Consider the following 22,956-nt stretch of genomic DNA (forward strand, 5'->3'; position numbering starts at 1 on the left):
AGAAGCAGGGCTGACAGTCCTCATGTAACCATCAACATAAATGCCTGTTCTCGTCCCAGGTGCAAGACCTGCAAACATCTTAAAACGGATATAAATATGAAGAGCACCGTAAGTAATTACGGGCATGAAATCAACAACATTTTTACCTGCACGAGTTGTAAAATTATTTATTCGCAGGAATATGCATTTTGCCACAAACAGCACATCGTCGAGTCCAGGCAGCTAGTCTGAAAGTTTATTCGGAACTGAAAATTTATTTGGAAGGTTAGAGATCATATAAACCCTATGTGGTCCTATGTCATCTACTGCGATAAAACGCCATACAAGCAAAAATAAACATCCTGCTCAGTATTTGAGTGTTTTGTTAACCCTGAGTTGTGTGCTTCTTGCCTAGCACTGTTCTCACCATTTCATCCCTCTGCATTGAATTCCACTCTTTTGTGTTTGTGCTGTTCGCACTGTCTTCCATTGCTTATTCGCCCTGCCCTGTATTGGAGTTGATTTTTCGCCCTGCAGCGTTCTCACTGTTTTTCATACTGCGCTGTTTCTACAGTGCCTTTTTTATTGCGCTGCGCTGTCTGTCATTGTTTTTGTCGCCGTGGGCTTCTCTTTGATTGTTTATTCACCCTGCATTAGAATTACAAGTCAGTGAGTCAGAGACAGGTTCAGTAAGGAATTTGTTTGTAGTTGACTTTGGGCCACTGCCTGTTCCCTGTTTAGGTCTTTGTGTGGTGGTGAAAATGTTCTTCTGGCTTGTTGGTACACTTTTGTGATTCATCTGTGTCGTTCGGCTCGGGGGCCTTCCCGGGAGACTCAGCACTGTACATCGTTTTTTTTTGTTAGTGCGAAAGCATTTATAGCTTATGAGGTAGAAAATCTGGCGTTGGCATGACCGCTACGCTATGGTTCAAAAATGCTACGAACCTTCGACCTTTGGCAGTAGTCGAAATCGCGACATACGGTGTTAATTAAGGCGAACGTATTTAAAGTGTAGATAAGATACACCTAATTAGGATATTCGAACACACGACGTTCCGTGTTAGTTAAAGTATAGTTAAGTAAGGCGCGCGGACTTCGACTTTTGGTATTAAGGCAAAGTTAATTAATGCGTAGTCAATTAAGCTGTCGTTAATTATGGCACTCGCTCCCACGACGTTTGGTGGGAGTTGAACCAACTTGGAGACATGAGAGAATTGGCCATATCTCCAAATTGGATTCCAATTGACATCGTGAAGTTCAATAGTGGAACTCACTACCTTACTTGTTAAACACACGACCCAACCTGGAGATGTGGGCAAACCGGCAATATCTCCAAGTTGGGTTCCAATTGACATCGTGAAGGACGAAAGTCGAACCCACTATTTTATTGTTAATTAAGTTGAAGGTAATGAAGGCACCATTATATCACACAGAGGTAATTGAGACACTCGAACACACGTCCTTTGATTAGAGGTCAACCGTCGACCTTTGGTGGGAGTGGAACCCACGACCTTTGGTGTGAATTAGGGTGAAGTTAATTAAGGCACTAGAACCCACGAACTTTGGCGCGAGGAAAGTAATGGGAATTAACAACGCATTCGAATGTAAATATCAAGTAATGTAGTGAATGTCTTGTGAACACGAAGGCTTTCGCCTTCATCATCTTTGGCGTATGCTAAAGTTACTCAGCTTGTCACCCTGCGTTGTCTTTAATTGTTGTTCACCTTACCATATTTCAGCGCTATTGTCACCGTGCATTGGCTTTATTTGCTTTTTTCCCGCCGCACTACTTTAGCTTTTCTCGCTCTGCCTTGTATTGCATTGTTTTTTTTCCCTGAACTGTCCCATTGTTTATTCACTCTGCACTATATTTTACTTTCATTTTAGCTATGCACTGCCTTTGTTTTTGCTCTTTTTCAACACTTCACTGTCTGATTGTTTTTTTTTTTATTTTTGCTCTGCGTTGTATTTCATTTATTTTTCTTTGGATCTGCACTGCATTTCATTATTTTTCTAGCATACAATTGTCTCTTACTTACCATATGGCACCTTACATCAGCGTTTTCTTTTTCGGCTTTGGTTGTTCTTTAGCTTTTTATTTTGCTCTGCCCCGTCTTGAATAGTATTTCTTTTCACCCTGCAGTGTTTTTCATTCAATAGACCAAAAGTTCATAGGCAGATCGAGGCTTGAAGTGATTAACAGTGGCTGAACAAGAAATGTCGCTCGTCAAAGCAATAACGTCTGCGTCGTTCTTGTAATGGTTCTTGCTATTCCTTTTTCAGGGAATGTTGGTAGGTTCTAGCGACATTCCTTGTTCGACCACGCTTAATCAGTTAATCACTTCGAAAGTCCATCTTCCCACAAATTTCTGTCTTGTTCTTCTGGATATGAAGTTGCTATGAAGTTGCACTGGGCAATGTTAAACAAGTTGCAATGTGATAATGGCATCACAGTTTTAGCGAAAACGTCACAGGGTTTAGTAAGCAAGTGCGCGGTTACCTCTTTCTTGGCTTCCTCGCGGAAATTTTCCAGGACGTAGAGATAGCCGACGATCTCTGGCATCATTCGGTTCATTGTGTCGACACACGTCTTCCATCTGGCCTTCTTGACTTGGACTCCAGAAGACGCTTGGTCCAGCTCGAATGAAGCATTGCGGAAACTTTCCGAGGCGTGCGCAGCCCAACCGAGAATCTCTCGCAATCCAGCGAAGTTGAATAGAGTGTTGCTGTAAATAGATTTTAGGATGTCACATTCACTTTACATGCTCATATGCAAGATTGTGAAATTTTTTTCACTCACCAGTCAATGCATTGGAGGAATCGGTCTAATTTACTGTAGTACTCCTTAGCGTAGAGTTCTACTGTTTCGTTTTCTGTTAACGTAATGTTCACCAGGGAAAGCTGTTTATTGAGCATATGCAGCAGTGGAATCTGAGGAAAACGAAATGTTTTGCAATTACTTTTTTTTTATCTCAAGCTTAACGATACAACTACGCTGCAGAAAATTTTGTTACTCATAGATGGTGAGTATTCTATAAAATTACAGCTTTTTATTAAACGGTTTACTTTCAATATCCATTTATGAAGTAACATATACATACATTCATTCGATGTAGCCCGAACATGTGCATAGAGATATTCACACCGCAGAAGTGGTACTGCAAGTGTTGCCACATGCCAATATTTCTCGATATCTATAGTTATTTTGGGTTGAATATGCACATCTAAGCAGCGTTACCGAAGTTCAAATACTTTTGTCTCATCTATTTTAACGACCCATGGCTTTCCCCTGACGTACCCAGACTTCATGATTGACTAAACAGCCCAAAACAGACGAAAACACATGTCAAGAAGTAAACCGAATGTGCCCAGACTACAAAATTTCGTTTATTACAAAAGAAAGGCACATGTAAACTGCTACTGAAAAACAAGCACCAGTTACCAGGAAAGGTATGAGAAATCAGTTTTCCGGAAGCACTGAAGGTGTAGAGAAGTTCAAGAAGCAGACAATTCTCATTCACCGGACTGTAGCAAGTTATACGAAGTTATACAGGAAACATGTACGCATTTCTCAGAAAGAAAGCTTTGTAGTTGAAATACATTTTGTTTGAGAACCGTCACCAAATTCAGCCGAGCCAAATCCAGAGGAAGAGGAAACTCGTTTTGTGTCCGAGTGATCCCAATATACTGGCGGACAACTTTCGGTGGCTGTGAAGGGAAAGCTACGGAGGCCGAGCTTCTGCACATGTGTGACAGCGCCAAGTAGTCCGGCAGCGTTTGACAGTGTTTTTGGCTGCTCGGAACAGATCCCGAATCGATGCAGCTACTACGGGCGATGATCTTACGTTTGACCAAACGCATAAGGGAAAAGCCGCAAAATAAGTAAACCATTACATTCAGTTGTGTGTTTTGTCTTATTTAACTGTTGCTAATAAGGTATGTATGTTTTCTCTTCCGCAGCCTAAAGTAACGAGAATGAAAATGCGGGACTATTTTCGGAAGCGCTCTCACTTGTGCGCGCTTTGCCTCGGTAGCTTTCCTTTCGTAGGCACAGAAAGTTATCCGCGAGTACATTAACGACATCGTGAGCCGGCGTTAGCAGCGCAACAGTCGCACGATCACTCGCACTATTCAACTACACCAACAAACGGTGGAGCTCGGCTCCGTGGGCAAGCCGGATTGCAGCAGATACAAGGGCCACGCGGGGAAAATAACATAAGGGGGCGCAGTACAGTCGAGCGTCCCCACAGATTCTGCGAGTGGGAGCTGTCATTACTCGAGCATCAAGTACCACTAGCCTCGCGACGCAGCGAGTGATTCCACCAACGAGAGATGAAAGGTCAGTCAATGTTTTTACTCAGACAACGTTTTTACCGTGCGTTTATTTACCATAAACGTCAGCTTTTAAATCAGAGCTCGTCTGGCTTTCTTGTTGTCTCTAGTTCCCGTCAGTTTAGTGGACCTAGTCAACCATGACGTCATACAATCTTGCCCAACTTTCTTCCCCTCTTGAATGACGCGTTTGTCAATGAATACAGGCCTTTTAAAACAGCCAAACTAGTCTTTCTATCCATACGGTCCGAGAAACTAACATTTTGCGTGAGGGTAAATTTAGACGTGTGGCAAAGCACCAGATCCCGCGTGCTGGCCAGTGAGTAGAGGTGTGATTCGGTCAGGAAAATGTGTACATACCCATAGCAACTTGCTATTTAAGATATTATTGAGCATTGGGGACGCGTTAAGGATCTCCTGGTGATAAAAATTAATCAGGAGTCCCCCACTACGGCGTGCCTTATCATCATGTTGTGGCGTTGGTGCGTAAAAACCAAGAATTCCATTCAATTCAGAGATTACTGAGGGCGAAACGAAAACGAACACAGCCGTAGAAGCACGTATCGAAGACCCATGCTTCTGCAAGGGAATAAAACAAAACGCTTTAGCAATTTCATTGGGGTGTTCGTGTTGATGTTACAATTTGTGGTGCCTGTTCGACAAAGTCGCTTGGTTGCATTGCGTCCTGTACTTGAATGCGCGAAAAATACACTTTCGATGTTTGTGAGCACTCGGAATTCGCACTATGCATTGTAGATTAACACTGATGTTAAATTCTTTGAATTAGAAATTAACACAGTGCCATCAAGTGATTGTGTGATATATACTGCTCGCATCAAAAGTCAGCCCATCAATTCAGAAATTGTGCTAAAACATACACAGTCATTAACAAAGCCCTTGTGAATGGTCATAGGAAATGTCTTGTGAGCGATTGGGCAATGAAGAGATCGGCGCAATCACAAAGCTATTTATCATGAAGAATAAACAGGCCACTCGGAATTATCAATACGAAAATAACGGTCATAAGATTGTGTAAATTTGTGCAATCAAATTTCTCATATAGCAGCGTTTGTTTTGGAGAGACAATGATGTAGTATGCGTTACTAGAAAGCTAATATTTTAGCATGAGGCCTTATTTTTCTTCGTCATACTGGGGGTTATTTTTTCATGCAACATTGGATAAACGCTCGAAACTTGGTGCGCTGTATATTTGATTCGGTCTTCGAATCGAAAAGTCAGTTTTGGTAAATAATAATATTCATTAATTGTTATCCAGTATGTGAAAATGCAAACTGTATCAAAGAAACCAAAAGAGAAGTTAAGCAAAAATACGATAAACTTGATTCCCATGGCCATAGCTAGTTGGCATAAAACCTGAAATGTCACGGAAAGGTACAGGCACATCTCTCAGGCAATCACACCTTACCGGCTAGTGCAATCATCCACACTCTTCTAAGAATACTCGCTATGGAAGCAAACTGTTTATTGGGTCCTGATGCTCCATTTGTGCTGTTAATAGACAGCGCTTCATAATGTGTAATGTAATGACAGAAACTTTCCAGTGTTACTAATTTGTGACCATTGTGTCATAATACCAATGGAAAGTTCTTCATTGCTCGAAAACTATTCGAGAAGTATTCGATGTTGGATTCGCTGCGATTGGCTTCTTGGAATATTTTATTCTTATTTGATTGAGTATAAGAAAATTGCCCTTCGCAAATCCCTGCCTAATAACATTGTCATTATAGCGGAGAAATATACTGTTCATCAATGGCACTGGGAATCCGATTCATCCACAGGCAGCAATGAGTGCTCGAAATTCCGGCGCAACAGAAAGTTAGTTAAAAGCCGAAGAAATTGCTGAAGTTTTAAAGCTGGCCTTCTTCAGTGCGACCATTTGATGACGCAGCAGAAAGGAGGCCCGCACGCTCTGTTAGTTATCGTGCAAGACCACGTCAACCGAAACAAATAGTGTCCCCAGAAGTGCTCGACAAGGCATTCGGCCTTTGGATTCCTCGCATTAGGATACTTTATCTGATCTTACACAAGACATGTTTCGTCTGCGGGAACGAGAGTGTTTTCGGAGTACAAAGACAGCGATTTGCTTACCGCACTGAAATTCTTTTGTAATTCGCCGATAGTAGTTCTTTCATAAATATCCAGGATGTTGCGCCTTTGTTCCGGGGGTGTCGTCAGCTGTAGATAGCGAAAGTTGAGTGCATGATTGGCAATACGAATAACAAGCTAGGAACTACAGAAATAAGAAATCAGCGACATGTTTAGCAGACAGCATGCATACAATGACTTACGCTCTATAGAAGACAGCCTATCCACTGTGCCAAAATAGGTCGGAGCAATAAATGATAATTGTATTCAGAACAAATGCATGCTATGAAGGCCTGCCAGGGTGGCTGTGGCGTTTCGCTGCTGGATACAAGGTTGCGATTCGATCCGTGGCAGCCACGGATGCCTCCGATGAGGTGGAAGGCTGAAACACTTGTTCATTAGGTACTGGGTACATGTCAAAGAAAAGCACAATGTAGGATATAATCCATAGCCTATCTGATAACGCCTGTGTTGCATTCGAACGCTAATATCAATCAATCAATCAATCAATCAATCAATGGTGGTCGTGCTGGTGGTGGTGATGAGTGCAGGCGGGGTTAGCGTATGCAGACTTGACCGGCAATTGCTTCATCTTAGGATATATTTATATGTGAAAATGATGATGAAAAATGATGAAAAGAGACAGCTAGGTCAACATCAGTTGACCTGTCTTGTCTCTAGCAGAATTGGAAGTGGAATTCGAGAAACTTCACTGAGAATTACCGGTGGTCCTTCCTGAAAAACGAAATGTTTGGCCATCTTCGCAAGGAGAACCTCTTCTCAAGCGGTCCAGAAGTCTCTTCCTTTCAGGAAAGAAGCACTTGCAGGACGAAATGAAGTGCTCTGTATCACCCAATTCATTGCACTCAAAGGAAGATGAAGCCTCATTACGGCTGACATTAAAGAACAATAGAGGCGTTTAGGCAGATGCTTCTCTTACTGAACACGAAAGTGGCTTCAAGGCGACTATGTCCCGTTGCGAGAATGTGTGGATCTACCAGTTTCCAAAGTGAGCAAAAGGGGTGACGAATTGTCTCTTTACGAAGTTAGGGTTTCACCGGCGTTCTCATTGCTTGCTACCTTGAAAGCGATTCACTGGTAAGAGTATCTGCTCTTTACAGCCGTAGTTTGCAGCAGTAGCCTAGACCCTCTCAAAGAAGTTCAAAGGGTGCTCACGAAAGCAGCGACAGGAGGAGCCAGGCGTCTTGTGTGAAAAGAAGAAACCACTAGCGGTTCCTTATTTGCACAGGGTTACAGATAACCTAAAGTAGGTTGCGAGCAGTAACGGCATAAACATGGGTACCTGGCGCGCTGGGTGTTGCATTAAGGGTAGGGACAGCGCAGACGGCGTCACATGTTACCCTCGCTCTCGGAGGCCTCCGTTAGCCGCGCTTTCCTTATCCGCTCAAGCTGTCACATGCGTTCTAACTTCGCTTCGGTGATCACTGTAAAGAAATTAATGTATAAAAAGACAGAATAAATTCGAAAGGAGAAGCGTTGGTGGTAGAAAGATTCTAACCAATGACCCCAAGCTCATGAGCCGAGTGTCCTGCCCACTGAGCTAATCAAGCACCGCCTAGATAGGAGGCCTGTACGCTCTGCTCGATGACTTCATGTTCCTTGAACAGAGATGTTCATTGCCAAGCCCGTAGTGACAAAAGCGGTGACGTAAACATCACCGCGGCTTACTCGGGAGCGTCTCCGTTAGATTCTGTGGCAGTCGAGCAAGGTATCATGACACAGATCGTATTGCGATGACCTTGTGCTATCTCTGAAGAGTTGGCCAAGCCTCTCAATGCGCTCACTTGCCCGGGAGGAGTTCATAACCCGAAATACGGCTCTGTGGCATTCAAGTGGACATCAGTGCTGTCGCATGCACAACTCATAAGTGCTTAGATGTCCTCGTATTTTTTTTATCAAATGAAGAGGCAGCGCATGTGTAAGTGACACATTTATAATGTTGTTTACAGTATTTTTGATTTATAATATGTATTAGAAAATCGTGCAGGGATAGGTATCTTTTTCGGCGTGTATAGGCGCTTGCGCATTTCGGCCGTCTTGTCATACTATATTTTGTTACGCCCAACCTTGCAATAAACCAGTTGGTACTGCGGTCGATCTTTCTGTGTATCTCTTGTGTGGTTCCCGCTTTCCCGATTTCGCGATTTTTTTTTCAATCTGATTGTGATCTGCTCTTTTGTTGCCAGTGACACAACATGCGAAGCCATACACTGAAATACTATCTTAATTCGTTTATTTTTGGCAATTATTTTAAGTGTAACCTCCGTTCAACGACAGAACTTGTTTGAAGGCACGCCGCGACGTAGTTGCTGAATTGCTGACTTCGAATTCAAGACGATGGAAGTGTTCATTGCGGATCAGTTCTTAGAACCGCAGCGACATCAGAACACTGCATAATAGTCGAAGAGACTACGCGGTACAAATGGCCAGCCCAGCCAACGCCGAGAGGCAGAATACAATACTGAACGGCTCTGGCATCAGAATCTACGGTGGACGATGCGTCCGTGCTTGCCGAAGGTATGGATGCCAAAGTTGTACAATTCAGATCAATGTAGACAGCGCGCTTTCTTATATTACTGCTTGTGGTCTGATTCGTGGACCAGTTTCTGCTAACATGCTAACGTAGAATGTCTGTTTAGAAACGTAGGCAAGAGAAGACATTTTATTCGTAAGACAAAGTTACACCATGGCAATGGTGAAAACGGGACCCTCAGAGGTGGAGACAGTCGGCTCGTCAGCTTAATAATGGTGGCCTGGTCGTACATATTTACTTGTCATTTGGTAAAATGATCACCATCTCCGCCACTGTCGCTTTCAGCCGAAGTGGATGCAACGCAAAACGTGAGCCTCTCTCAGAGTTCTTCAATTATGTCTATTCAGCGTAAGCCAGATCACTCCTATGCCTCATATCTTTCTTAATACTCCATCAAAGCCTTTGCCGTTCAAGACAGGCGCTATGCTCTGTTATCCTTCGCAATGGCACTGTTACGTAACAGACCAACGGTTATCAGTTTAAACACTAGATGACCTGTCGAACTCCGCTATATTTATTGTCCCCTAAATAAATGACCGGGTAGCCCTTATTTAGCACACATAATGTCGTCGTCCTATATATCGCTGTTATGCCTGCCTTTTAGTTCTTCGTTACGCCCTCCTAAACTTTCTTTCAAGCTCTTTGGTAATATCACCTTTGAAAGAATACCCGCACACTGTGGCATGGTAGGGAATGAGCAGGCAAACACTAAAGGAAAAAAAACATTCTTGAAAGATGTCTCTCAAAGGGAGTACGTATTGCATTTTCACGAAAGGACACGGATGCCCTGGTCGTTTCTTCATGCGGAACTGCATTTTAGCACCGAACTCAACCGGACTGACGCCACAGGGAACTGCACAAGTGCGACCCACAAATAAAGTTTGGGATGCATCCAAGGTAAAACAAAACCTGGAGTGGAATGCATCAGATTCGCCTCGGTGTCGCGTTCACCTGGCGCTATGCGCGCTTCACAGGTTGCAGTGACACTAATGCAAACTGTGAATGCTATCAGGTGCCAGAAACACTAGCACGCGTGTTTGCAGTGTGTCCTGCACACGTGCGCGAACGACAGACTGTGGTCTCGTCTATTGCACACGTTAACATCAGACCCCTATCTCATGACCGTACTGGGTCCATAGCCTGACGCACACAGTGCAGCCGTCATTACAGCTGCTTATAACATTTACAAGTCGTGTGTCTTTCATATTTAGAAACAACTCGGCTGCACGCATTGCATTAAAGATGTCGCTACTGTTGTGCCATTACCACAAGCCCGGATCCCGAATCTGCAAGATGCAGAATCTATCCTGCGAGCGCCATAATTCTCCCTTCACAAGTCAAGATGCTGCGCCTTCGTGCGGGAGAAGCCTCGGCGAAGCAGCGTGTTTAAACGTGTCCGCGTGTGCCCGACAGCCCGGCGCCGCACCTCCCTTTGCCTGGAGGTCACCGCGCGCGCGAACTTTGAACCGGGTGGCCAGCGCGGTCGCTGGTTGGACCCCTCGGACGACCGTCGTGTGCTGACTTTGTATTGGGCCGTCTGCGTGACAATGGTGCTCGGGGATTATAAAAGCAGCAACGCGCTGCCTCGAAAACAGGATCTGCCGACCCCACCGGGAGAGAGTGTCGCTCCCGACTGGGGTGAGATGTGTAACGCGTTTTCGCCGGACGTCGTCGTGCGAGAACAGTCGCGTTTGTTGTGAGCACTCGGCCCCAGTGCCGACCCGTTCATGTCCTGTATGATAACCTGTATATAATGTATAAAGTCCCTTTTGTTATTCTCATCGACGCCAGGCTCGGAGTCATCGCTACCAACGCTCTGTCACGAAACGGGTGACGAGCGCTACGGGACCACAAAGCCGTAATCGTGGTGCAGCGGTACAAGTTCGTAATACTGGCGGCACCGGTTGGATGTCGTAATACTGGTGGCACCGGTTGGAAGTTCGTAATACTGGTGGCACCGGTTGAAGTCCGTAACACTGGATGGCAGCTACGGGATTGACCGGCATCAGCTACCTCGGCGCGGTGAGTGCCTGAAGTTTACCTCAAACACCAGACTTTCTTTGACACAGGTTATAGTAGCTTAAGGAAGGATTTGGTGTTGCATTGTGATAACCTTGTGTGTTTCAAGCCTAGTAAGAGTGTTTTGAAAACCAGGGGATGCTGAGGGGGTAAAAAGGGCAGTGTGTGAAATACTTGCATATGTCTTACTAGTAGTGTTATAGTAGCGTACGGCAGGTATATTCAAAAAGAGTAAACAGCAGGAGGACAGTGTGAACGATGGAGAAGTACAAGGTGAAGGAACTTCTCGAAATTTGTGAGGAGTTGGGCATTGAGTTGGGCTCAACCAAAAGAAAGAATGCGATCCTTGAGGTCATGAGGACTGGGGACGTAACGGCTGAGGAAGCCGCAGAGGCCTGGGCGGAAATCAATGAACGTCGGGAAAGGGAGGAAAGGAGAGAACAGCAACGTCGCGAGGAGGAAAAGGAGGAAAGGAGAGAACAGCAACGTCGCGAGGAGGAAAAGGAGGAAAGGAGAGAGAGGGAGCGACGTGAGCACGAGCTTAAAATGAAAGAGTTGGAGATCCGAAATAACTCGCCGGCGCCTAGTCTCACTTCTAATGTTCCCAGAATACGCGATCAACTTCCACCCTTTGTCGTCGGAGAGGATATGGCCAAATACCTCGTGAAATTTGAGCACGTGTGCGAACGGAATAGCATTGAGCGATCCCTTTGGGCACAGAATCTGTTAGCCTTGCTTCCTGGGGAGGCATCAGACGTAATAACTTGCTTATCGAAAGAGGCGTTTGAGAGCTACAGTGATGTGAAGGAAGTGCTACTGCGGAAGTACAAATTGTCGCCCGAAGCTTTCCGGCAGAGGTTCCGGTATGCAAAAAAGGGTAAGGAGTCGAATGTTGACTTCGCGTTTCGTCTAAAAGCCGACTTGGTGGAATGGCTGAAGGGCGAAGAGGTTTACGACGACCGCGACAAAATTGTCGAATGCATCGCGTTGGAGCAGTTCTACCGTTGCATTGATGAGGATGTCCGGCTCTGGCTGCAAGATAGGCTAAAAGAGGTTAAGCTAAACAAGGCAGCAGAGTTAGCGGAAGAGTATTACACCCGCCGCAGCTTGCACAGCAAGGCAGTGCGCGTAGAAAAGGCAGATAGGAGAGATGGGTTTTCCGGAAAGCCCGAAAAACGGAAATGTTACAATTGCAAAAAGCAAGGGCACATCGCTGGGAACTGCCCAGAGAAAATTGCTTTTGCAACAAAACAGCGAAATGATACGACGCGTTTTTTTGAAAAACGGAAACCGTTAACCTGCTATAATTGCAAAAAGCAAGGGCACATCGCTGCAAGCTGCCCAGAGAGAATTGCTTTTGCAACGATACAGGAAACTCACAAAAACATACGTCTATTGGAGCCCTATGTGCAGGAAATTAAGGTAAACGGCAAGAAGTGCCGTGCACTTCGGGACTCTGCAGCAACTATGGACGTTGTTCACCCGTCTTTCGTCTCCTTGACTGATTTTACGGGAGAGTGCGTTAGGATACGGCAAGTGGCCGAGAAGGAGAGTGTCTGTTTACCGATCGCAACGGTTATCATTGAAGGAGAGTTTGGAAAACTTAACACCGAAGCCGCTGTGTCAGCCGCCCTCCCGGAGCAATTTTCCTACCTCTTCTCAAATAGCTCGGAGCAGCTGCTGAGGGATCAGGGCAAATCATTCTTTGCCGACGTGGCGTACATGGCCCCCACGCGATCCAAAGCGCGCCCGCTGTCGAGGGAACTTGACTTAGCGTCGGTGAGCGAAAGGCGGTGCGGCACACGGACCGATCACGGTAACTTGAGTGGCGAGCAGTCACGGGAGAGGCAGAGCTCGGAGGCTGGCCTAGACGAGCGGGTCCTGGAAGTGAGTGGGAGTGACGCGTGCAGTGCTAGCCGCGATATAGACTCGACGCCGCAATTAGGCGACGCGGGCTCCACACTCGCTCCGGTTTCCGCCAGCCGGCAGGAGCAGGCTGCAGTTGAAAGAAAAAGTCTGATTCGCGAACAACAGGAAGATTGTTCACTAGCCGATCTGAGGAAGAGCGTCAAACGGGGAGTGGAAAAAAAGGGGGTTTCATTTGGCAAGGAACCTGGCTTATTGTACCGCCGCTACACGGATAAGCTGGGTCGCAAATATAAGCAGCTTCAGATTCCGCGAAAATATCGCCGGGAAAAATGAATGACCTCATTTGCTTCCTCAGAAGTATGTTTTCGGCCCAAAGCGATTTCAAGGGGACCATTCTATTTGTAATTATTATTGCTGATTAATAATTGTTTCTATTTTGGTGTGTTGTTGATTTGAAAACTGATTGTTTGAGCCTTGTGTGCTAGATCGTACACCTGCCTCTTGTTGCAGCGGGAGCAAAAGGGGATAGCGATTTAGTTAGGTTGATTTGAATTATGGCCTTGTCTGGTGTTTGACGGGAGACAGAGGGCACTTGTTCGTGTTGGGTGTTGCCTTTTGCCGGTCGGTTTTGCAAGCTGCAGAACGACCAAGCGGGACCAGTGGCGAGAAGCAAGGTCTTAGGAACGACCCGAGCGGAGCTGGTCAAGGTGCCTTGGCGACGACGTGGTGAGCAGAGCTCCTGTCCTGGCGAGTCGGACCTGGGCACGTGAGGTTACCTGGCGTCCCGACACCGGACGTGAACTTGGACGAGCCTGACGAACGTGCGCGCCTGGCATCCGAGCCACGTGGAGGCAGCTCGTCTTCCCGGCGCCTTATCTGAGGGCGGGGATGCTGTTGTGCCATTACCACAAGCCCGGATCCCGAATCTGCAAGATGCAGAATCTATCCTGCGAGCGCCATAATTCTCCCTTCACAAGTCAAGATGCTGCGCCTTCGTGCGGGAGAAGCCTCGGCGAAGCAGCGTGTTTAAACGTGTCCGCGTGTGCCCGACAGCCCGGCGCCGCACCTCCCTTTGCCTGGAGGTCACCGCGCGCGCGAACTTTGAACCGGGTGGCCAGCGCGGTCGCTGGTTGGACCCCTCGGACGACCGTCGTGTGCTGACTTTGTATTGGGCCGTCTGCGTGACAATGGTGCTCGGGGATTATAAAAGCAGCAACGCGCTGCCTCGAAAACAGGATCTGCCGACCCCACCGGGAGAGAGTGTCGCTCCCGACTGGGGTGAGATGTGTAACGCGTTTTCGCCGGACGTCGTCGTGCGAGAACAGTCGCGTTTGTTGTGAGCACTCGGCCCCAGTGCCGACCCGTTCATGTCCTGTATGATAACCTGTATATAATGTATAAAGTCCCTTTTGTTATTCTCATCGACGCCAGGCTCGGAGTCATCGCTACCAACGCTCTGTCACGAAACGGGTGACGAGCGCTACGGGACCACAAAGCCGTAATCGTGGTGCAGCGGTACAAGTTCGTAATACTGGCGGCACCGGTTGGATGTCGTAATACTGGTGGCACCGGTTGGAAGTTCGTAATACTGGTGGCACCGGTTGAAGTCCGTAACACTACGCGGTGGACTGGAATGTGCAAACTTATACTTCTCTTCATTATCATCACTTATTTTATTCCGTGCAGCCCGATTCCCTCGTGAAGGGACTGCCAGAACAAGCTATAGCTCAGACCGACTTCTCGGCCTTTCTGCCAGTAAATTTCCATTTCTGTGTCTTTTTGTTATCCGAACACATTCAGTCAGGTGTACTGGAAGCGGTAGAGGGCGGTGATCAAGTGCTCCTCGTTTCAAATGTACGTCGACATCAAACTATGGTGGCAGAAGGGAAGAAAAAAAAAAGATTCTTACGTTGGCCAACTGTCCTTCAAAATCTACGAGCGTGTCAGCGAGCCCAGATAGTACGTCTTCGCTGAAATTTGGCTTCATCAGTCCCAGCGCCGTCCTTACAACCTTCTTGTAAGCCGTTGTTATATTAACGTTTGTTGACGCATTGGGATGAATTAGCTGATTCCTGCCCACCATTGGAAAATTTAATTGGTCTATCTGAAAAGTCAAAAGATTTTTGAATAATTTACACCGTAAGTTTAATACTAGAGTTTAAAATCCTGAATCTCAATAACTTTGGTAAATTTCCTATGTTCTGAAGGCCCTGATGAAATGCAACATGGAGACACGGCATTGCTTAACGTTGCGGTTGCTTTGAGCAGCTTGACGTAATGCTAACAACGCAAGAAAATATTGTACTCGTGAAGAGTATTATTCAGCGTCTTCTAATGCTACAAAGTCAAAACCGGTTATAAGGAAGTGCTTCGACCGCTTTGGGCTATGCAGTCGGTTGGATGATAATTTTCCCTTTCGCGAGGTGTTACTGTTTAACGAACATTTATGACACATGCGTCCTACGCAGACTTATTACTTGGGATTGAAGAAAGAAATGAAAGGAGAAACGTCACTTAACGTGCCAAAGAACAACTTAGTTCGCATAATTAACTACGCGCAAAAAAATTATTCTTAGCCTTTATGTTCTCAGCGACCTTTCGTATAGCGTTCTCGACGCACGACACAGACTTTCTGCGTGCTTGACACATGATACGCTACCGCAATATTTCATATATTAGGCCGTCTGCACATGCGCTGCCTCTGCACAAAACTGCGGCAGGCATGCCGGAAGATCTCCCGTTTTCGTATAGCGTTATCGCGTACCATGCTAGAGCATAGGATATTATTATTAATGTGGCAACAAATTGAGCTCTTGGAGCGTTTTTCCCTTCTGCAACTCATCAAAAAATCGAATGCTTTGGCATCAAACAATCTACTAGGTGGAAGTCAAAACACTCTTCTGGCTCTGTACTGCTTTTCTAGGCCTAGGAGCGTCAAAAAGAAACAGCTTACTTTAAATGGAGGACGAAACATACGTTGTGCCCAGCATGCGATGATACTTAGGGATAACAGATTTCACCACAGATTTTTTGCTGTCACAATCATGAGAAAGCAGCTAGCAAAGACAAATTAGGATAGATGGGGCAACTTGGGCTATATAGTCGGTTTTGGCTGGCCTTTGTGTTGCGATGTTACGACGAAGTCACTGCGCATTACTCAGCGGTATAAGACGCACACACGCATGTGCCTCAATTATTACGGTAACGTATCACGTGTCACGCAATACTAAACTGTCTATTAGGTTACGTATGTTCAAATCCAGGTTTTTTGCCTTTGCCCAATACCGATGCACTTAGTCTACAGCCGAAAACGCGGAGTAACGATCATAAAGAAATTCGGGATCCCACGCGCTGTGAGGATGTGGTTGAACTAAGCCCTAAATGGCGTTTGCGATGAAATCTGCTCTTCTTTTGAGAACATTCGCACGTAGAGCGCGCAAGGCCAAGTAGAACACATTTTTAAACGTGAAAGGGCTCGCAGAACGTAAGCCTAAATTGTGGAGCTCGAGCACAGGAATCCCAGGCACGACGACGATGAAATGACGATGGGGTATGACGGTAACTGTGGGTCGATTACACTTAAAAAACAATCGGAAAACAGCACTAGTATGACGACAATGGAGTAGCCACGAAAGCCCAATCATGACTTTGTTAGGAAGACGTTATACCTGCGATAGAATGGTGATGGTAGCGAGGCGACAATGCATAACGACACTCAAATGAGTACAACAGAATGACGACCATGGAATGGTAACAACTGCACGACGACGAATGTATGACAGTGCGATGACGACTATGAAATGACAAAAAAGGAATGACTATTATTAGAATGACGACGATGGTGTGACGACGAGATTGTGATGAGGACGGCTTGTCGACAACAATATTCGGACACTAGAATGGCTGCATCCGCGTGACGAGAATAGGATGACGATGATGGAAGATCGTTGACTGCATGACTACGATGACATGACAACGGAAATACGATACTGAAGTGGCAACTACTGTATGAGTGCGACGCATTGGCGACAAAGGCTCGACACGACTACACGATTACGACGCTGTGACGACAGTGGTATGAAGAATGCGGAACGACGACGTTGCAATGACGAAGATGGCGTGGGGACAAAATTATCACGAAGATACTACGATAAAAGTGGCATCTCTACGACAAGAGAGAGAGAGAATGAAGAGGAAAGGCAGGGAGGTTAACGAGATATGAGTCTCCGGTTTGCTACCCTACACTGGGGATGGGGGATAGGGGATTAGAAAGATGATAGAGAGGAAAACGCAAAAAAAACGAAAAAAACGAACGCGCACACATGGAGACCCACACACAAAAGGCGTTCCAGTTAAAGTCGTTCACACAGGCCGGTAGATCGCAAGAAGCGCAAAAGCGCTTGCACGGCCTTCTTCTGTGACGGTAGGTCCTTTCGATGTTGCAGAATTCTTTTTTCGGATAGCGGTTGGTCGTCCAGTTGGTCAAGTTCCTGGCTGAGGCATGCCCTCTGTGGACTGTACTGCGGGCAGGTGCACAAAATATGGCCAATTGATTCTTCATGGCCGCAGTGGTCACAGGTTGGGGTGTCGGTCATCCCTATGCGGAAGGCATAGGCTTTAGTAAAGGCAACGCCCAACCAAAGTCGATATAAAAGCGTGGCGTCTCTACGGCGAAGTTGTGATGGCGCTCGAAGACTTAAGGTTGGATCAAGTGAGTACAGTCGCGGATTTCTTAAATGTGGCTCATTCCATTGCGACGCGGTGCACTGCCGAGCAAGTAGGCGGAGCTTCCGTGCCGCGTCAGTTCTAGAAAGAGGAATTGGCACGTGGCGCTCCTCAGTATGGGCTGAGCGGGCAGCGTGATCCGCCCGTTCATTGCCGACAATTCCACAGTGACTTGGAAGCCACTGAAAGGTTATTTCGTGGCCTGCATCACTTATATGGTGTAATGTCTCTGTAATTTGGAATATTAGTTGTTCGTGCGGTCCGCGTCGTAAAGGTGACAGTAGAGACTGCAGTGCCGCCTTCGAATCGCAGAATATTGTCCATTTGTGTGGCGGTTCATCACCAATGTGATGAAGAGCAGTAGAGAGCGCTGCGAGCTCTGCTGCCGTCGATGTTGTCGCGTGGCTCGTCTTAAATTTGATTGTTTTAGCTGTCGCTGGTATGACGATTGCCGCCGTGGAGCTGCTTGGAAGGACAGATCCATCAGTGTAAATATGCGTAGAGTCAAGGTAGTTCTCGTACAAATATACTAGCGTGAGCTGTCTAAGGGCTGGTGATGACAGATCAGCTTTTTTCGAGATACCAGGTATTCCGAGGTTGATTTTTGGCTGAGCGAGGCACCATGGAGGGATCGAAGGTCTCGCAGCCGGAGTGAAACAAGCTGGCAATGATTCATCATGTGCAGTTATCGTTTGGCTGAAAGATGTGTGTGGCCTGTCCGCTGGTAGAGAGGCTAAATGGTGACGGGGAGTCCTGGCTAGATGCCTTATATGGGTCCTGAGTACTTCAATTTCAATGTGGGTCTTGACAAGGTGGTCTCTAGCGATTGCTATCGTAGCCACTGTTGAAGCACTCTGAGGCAGGCCTAGACAGATCCGGAGCACTTGACCCTGAAGACTTTGTATTGTGCGGAGATTCGTTTTGCCTGTGTTGTTTATTGCTGGCAAGCTGTATCGCAGGAATCCCAGAAAAAGCACCCTGTACAGTTGTAACATGGCACTAGGCGACATTCCCCAGGTCTTGCCAGCGAAAAACTTGAACAGGTGGCAGATGCCTGTCAACCGTTTTTGCACGTAGGATATGTGTGGGCTCCATGACAAGTCCCTGTCGATTATGACACCTAGAAACTTGTACGATCGGACCCGTCGTATTATTTGGCCATTTATCGTCACACTGTAGTTTGCCATGGGTTTGCGCGTAAATGGCACTAGGGCGCATTTCTCGGAGGAAATTTCCAGGCCTCGATTACGGAGGTAGATAGTAGTTTGTGTCACGGCTCTCTGAATTCTCGCTCGCAGCTGTAGGCGTGTTACTGCAGATGTCCATATGCAGATGTCATCCGCGTACATTGATAGCCTGACTGTGGTTGGCACGTCCTCAAGGAGAGCAATTAGTGTTAGATTGAATAACACGGGGCTAAGTACACCGCCCTGGGGGACGCCGCGGTAGCTATAATGTAGAGAAGTATGGCCTTCCTCGGTGCTTACAAAGAAGGATCGCATGAATAGATAGCTCCGTATCCATTGAAACATCCGACCACCCACTCCTGCTTCTGCGAGAGCAGAGAGGATGGCCTCATGCGTAACGTTGTCATACGCCCCTTTAACGTCGAGGAATAAGGATGCGCAGAGACGCTTACGGCGTTTTTCATGTTGAATGTAGGTCACCAGGTCGACGACGTTATCGATCGATGATCGACCGCGTCGGAAGCCCGCCATGGCATCTGGGTAGGTGTTGTGGTACTCCAAGTACCACTCCAGGCGTCCTAGGACCATCCTCTCCATTACTTTGCCCACACAGCTCGCCAAAGCGATCGGGCGATATGAGGAGAGCTCCAACGGCGACTTGCCAGGCTTCAGCAGTGGAACAAGGCGACTTGTCTTCCAGGTTGTTGGTAGCGTGCCACTTCTCCAAGATTCATTGTACACCTCAAGAAGAACCCCTCTCGCTCGCTCCCCCAGGTGACACAAAGCTCGGTAGGAAATTCCGTCAGGTCCTGGCGCTGATGTGCGGCTACATAAAGCTAATGCTGCCTTAAGTTCGTGGATCGAGAATGGTAGATCCAACCGGTGATCACGTGGTGGCGGACAGCTGCTCGAAGGCGATGGAATGTTGGTAGCTGTGAGTTGGCCGGATAATCTGGCGCAGAAATCCTCGGCCACGTCAATCTCCGATCTCTTTTGAGAGAGGGCAAGTGCCTTGAATGGGAATCGCTGTACGGGAAGTGTCCGCAGTCCACGCACCGTTCTCCATAGTTGCGATAAAGGCTTGCGTGGATCTAGCGACTCACAGAAGGCAGCCCAACGTTGCGATTCGAGCTTGTCTAACCGGCGCTGTATCTTCTTTTGCGTGCGCCTGGCGGTCCGTAGATCGTCCATTGTTTTCGTACGTCGGTATCTTCGTTCAGCACGTCGTCGGATTGCTCGAAGTCGTTCTAGTTCCACATCATAATCATTAAGTTTCGAGGAACATGTTAGAGTACGCATGGTGTCTTGCACCACGCTCTTGATTGCCTCTTCCAAGCCGAAAGATGGATTGGCGTCGCAGTGTTTTTCCATAATAGACTGAAATTTAGGCCAGTCCACTCTTTGGATCGTATCCCGTATTTTGGAAGCGGTCAATCCTCTGATCTTGATGTACGTGGGTATATGGTCGCTTCCGTGCGTCTCTATGTCCGCAAACCACCCTGCACGTCTGACTAGGCTTCGTGAGACGAAAGCCAAGTCAAGACAGCTGCTGTACGTGGAGCCACGTAAGAACGTAGGACTTCCATCATTCAGCAGCCAAAGTTCATTACTGGAGGCGAAAGATACCAGAGCTCTGCCTCTTGCGTTGATGATCGGACTTCCCCAGAGTGTATGATGGGCGTTGAAATCTCCAGTGATGACCCAGGGATTGGAAGTTGAGGAAAGGATGTCTCGTAGTCTTTTGTAATCAAATCGACTTGACGGAGATAGGTAGGCGCCTACAAAAGTGAAGGCCAGATTCTTTTTCCTTACGTTTAGGCATATATATTGATTACTGTCATTAGGTGGTACAGGCTGATGAGTGTAGGTGAGGTCACGGCGAATGAACACCAAAACCTTACTGTTTTCATAAACAGCTGACGACATAAATGATTCATATCCAGAAAGCCTGATTTTGTTCGATAAGTTCGGCTCGCAAATGACGATCATAGGAAACATATTGGCGAACACGAAGCGACGGAAATCCGAAAGGCGCGCTCTGAGTCCGCGGGCATTCCACTGAAAAATAGCTGCTTGTCGGACCTCTTCCCTAAAAGACCGTGGCTGTGGAGCCATGATCTACTCAAGGGTTGCAAGCACCGGACTCAGAGCGTCCAGTACTTGAAGCGCACTTCTGGCAGACGGTGTGTGCATGTTGCTTAGCAGCACGCGAATGGCATTCATTAAAGGCCTAATAAGTGCTATCACTTGCTCATCTGTTTTCCGCGACTCCTCGGATACAGCACCTTGCTGTACTGGGGGCGGCTTCTTCTGCGGCTCTTCTGGCGGTCGTGTACGCGGAAGTGGCGGCCATTCCTTTGTGGAGAGAGACCTGGCAGTTTGTTCCCTTCCAACATTGGTGTTCGGAGTGCTGGAAACGTCCGCTGATGATGATGCTTGACGAGGGGACTTTTCCTGAAAGCTTGATGTTTTCCGCCGTGAAGACCTTCGTCGGTGACGTCGTCTTCGCCGTACTTTCACAGCGGCCTCTTTGTGGGTAGAGTTGTCTCTCACCATTTGCTTAAGGATGGTGAACTCTTTCTTGATCTGTGGGCAGTCTTTGGAAGAGGCGCAGTGATCACCTTGACAGTTAGGACATTTGAACGTGGTTGCGCTGCAGTTGTCTTCTGAGTGGGGTTCGGCACATCGAGGGCACACGGCCGAATTTCTGCAAACACCCTTCACATGTCCAATCCTCTGACAATTGAAGCATTGCATTGGTCTTGGAATAAAAGGTCGAACCTGGTGGCGAAAGTGGCCGACCTTCACGTAGGGTGGAAGGCAGTCGCCTTTGAAGGTTATCTTCACACAACGTGTGTTGCCGAGGCGACCAACATGCACAATCACGTTGTGTTCGCTTGCTGGTTTTATGAGAATTGGGAGGTCTGCATTAGATATTTCATTGTCAATGTCATAGATGACTCCAGTTATTGTGGCACCATTCGTTGGCACGATGGATCGGACCTTGATGTTTCCCAGCTGCGTTACATGTTGTAGTATGGTAAGTGCACTCGGGTTCATCACATCGATTGCCAGGATGTTTCGTCTAGTATTTATCCTAACATCCTTGATCTCATTTGGCACGGTGTTTTCTAGATACACGGAGAGTGCTTGCCTGTTGAGGACGCGCAGGTTGTCGGTAGCGTTCTGTGGCACAAACAGTATGGAGTGAGGCCATCGCTGAGGAGCTGTTTTCACAGTGTTCGAGCTGGACGCCGAAGATGAGTGGATAATTCTTCGTTTGGCCTTGCGGTACTGGACAAGTCGAAAGCTGTCTTCCGAGGACTCGTCACCTGATGCGCAGTACAGCTCCGTGTCCTCGCTACCACTCGACGTATTTCCTCGCTTCCTCGAACCGATGTCCGCGGGTGAACGGGAACCGGGAGGATCCTCGGGGTGTTGTACATCCATCACCGCGATGGAGGGGGCGGTAGACCCCACAGGTGCAGTAAGAAGTCCAGAAAAACACAGAGACGGGCGAGATGTGTTCCGCAAGAGAAGCACTTCCTCTCTACGACAAAATGTTGGTTGCGGAATGACGATGACTGTGTGAAACTGAATCTCTGACGACGACGCAATGGCGACAACGGCATGATGACAACGGCTTGACGATGACGGAAGGACGTTGACTGCAGGGTTACGATGCATGACTAGAACGGAATAACGACACTGAAATGGCAACGCCCGTTTGTCGACGACACATCGACGACAAAGGCATATCGGCGACTGCATGATTAGACGGCGGGACGACACTGTCATGATGATGGTGGAACAACGATGACGCAATGACAACGACGGCGTAACAAAATCATGCCAATATGATGATAAAAGTGGAATCAGTACGACAAAGTGTTGGTTATAGGATGACTATGACCGCATGACCGTGAATCGTCGACGACGACGGATTGACAATAAAGGCATGACGACAATGGGATGACAACGACGCAGTTACGATGAAGGAACGACGATGACAGTATGACGACGAGGGCTCGAAGTAGGCGGCGTGATGACGATATGATAACACAGTGACAGCGACAGAGTGGAGACGGCTGAAGGATGACGATGACCTGACAAAGAAGTGATGATCAGAATGCCATATTACAATGGCAATATTGCAATATGAGTCAAGACGGCTGAAGGATTTCG

The 22,956-nt window shown here is 47.1% G+C and overlaps 1 protein-coding gene across 1 annotated transcript in view; it reads right to left on the reverse strand.

Moving 5' to 3' along the window:
• Positions 1-22,956, reverse strand: part of LOC135902016 (neprilysin-1-like) — a 119,970-nt gene that overhangs the window by 66,995 nt on the left and 30,019 nt on the right. The window contains exons 8-12 of the mRNA XM_070525628.1: positions 14,769-14,963; positions 6,421-6,507; positions 4,672-4,890; positions 2,780-2,910; positions 2,480-2,705 (exon numbers count right to left, since the gene is read on the reverse strand). Of these exons, the coding sequence (XP_070381729.1) occupies positions 2,480-2,705; positions 2,780-2,910; positions 4,672-4,890; positions 6,421-6,507; positions 14,769-14,963 (858 nt within the window). The remainder of the gene's footprint in view (positions 1-2,479; positions 2,706-2,779; positions 2,911-4,671; positions 4,891-6,420; positions 6,508-14,768; positions 14,964-22,956) is intronic.

This window comes from Dermacentor albipictus, chromosome 9, assembly GCF_038994185.2.
Source record: "Dermacentor albipictus isolate Rhodes 1998 colony chromosome 9, USDA_Dalb.pri_finalv2, whole genome shotgun sequence".
In the NCBI taxonomy this organism is placed as follows: domain Eukaryota; kingdom Metazoa; phylum Arthropoda; class Arachnida; order Ixodida; family Ixodidae; genus Dermacentor; species Dermacentor albipictus.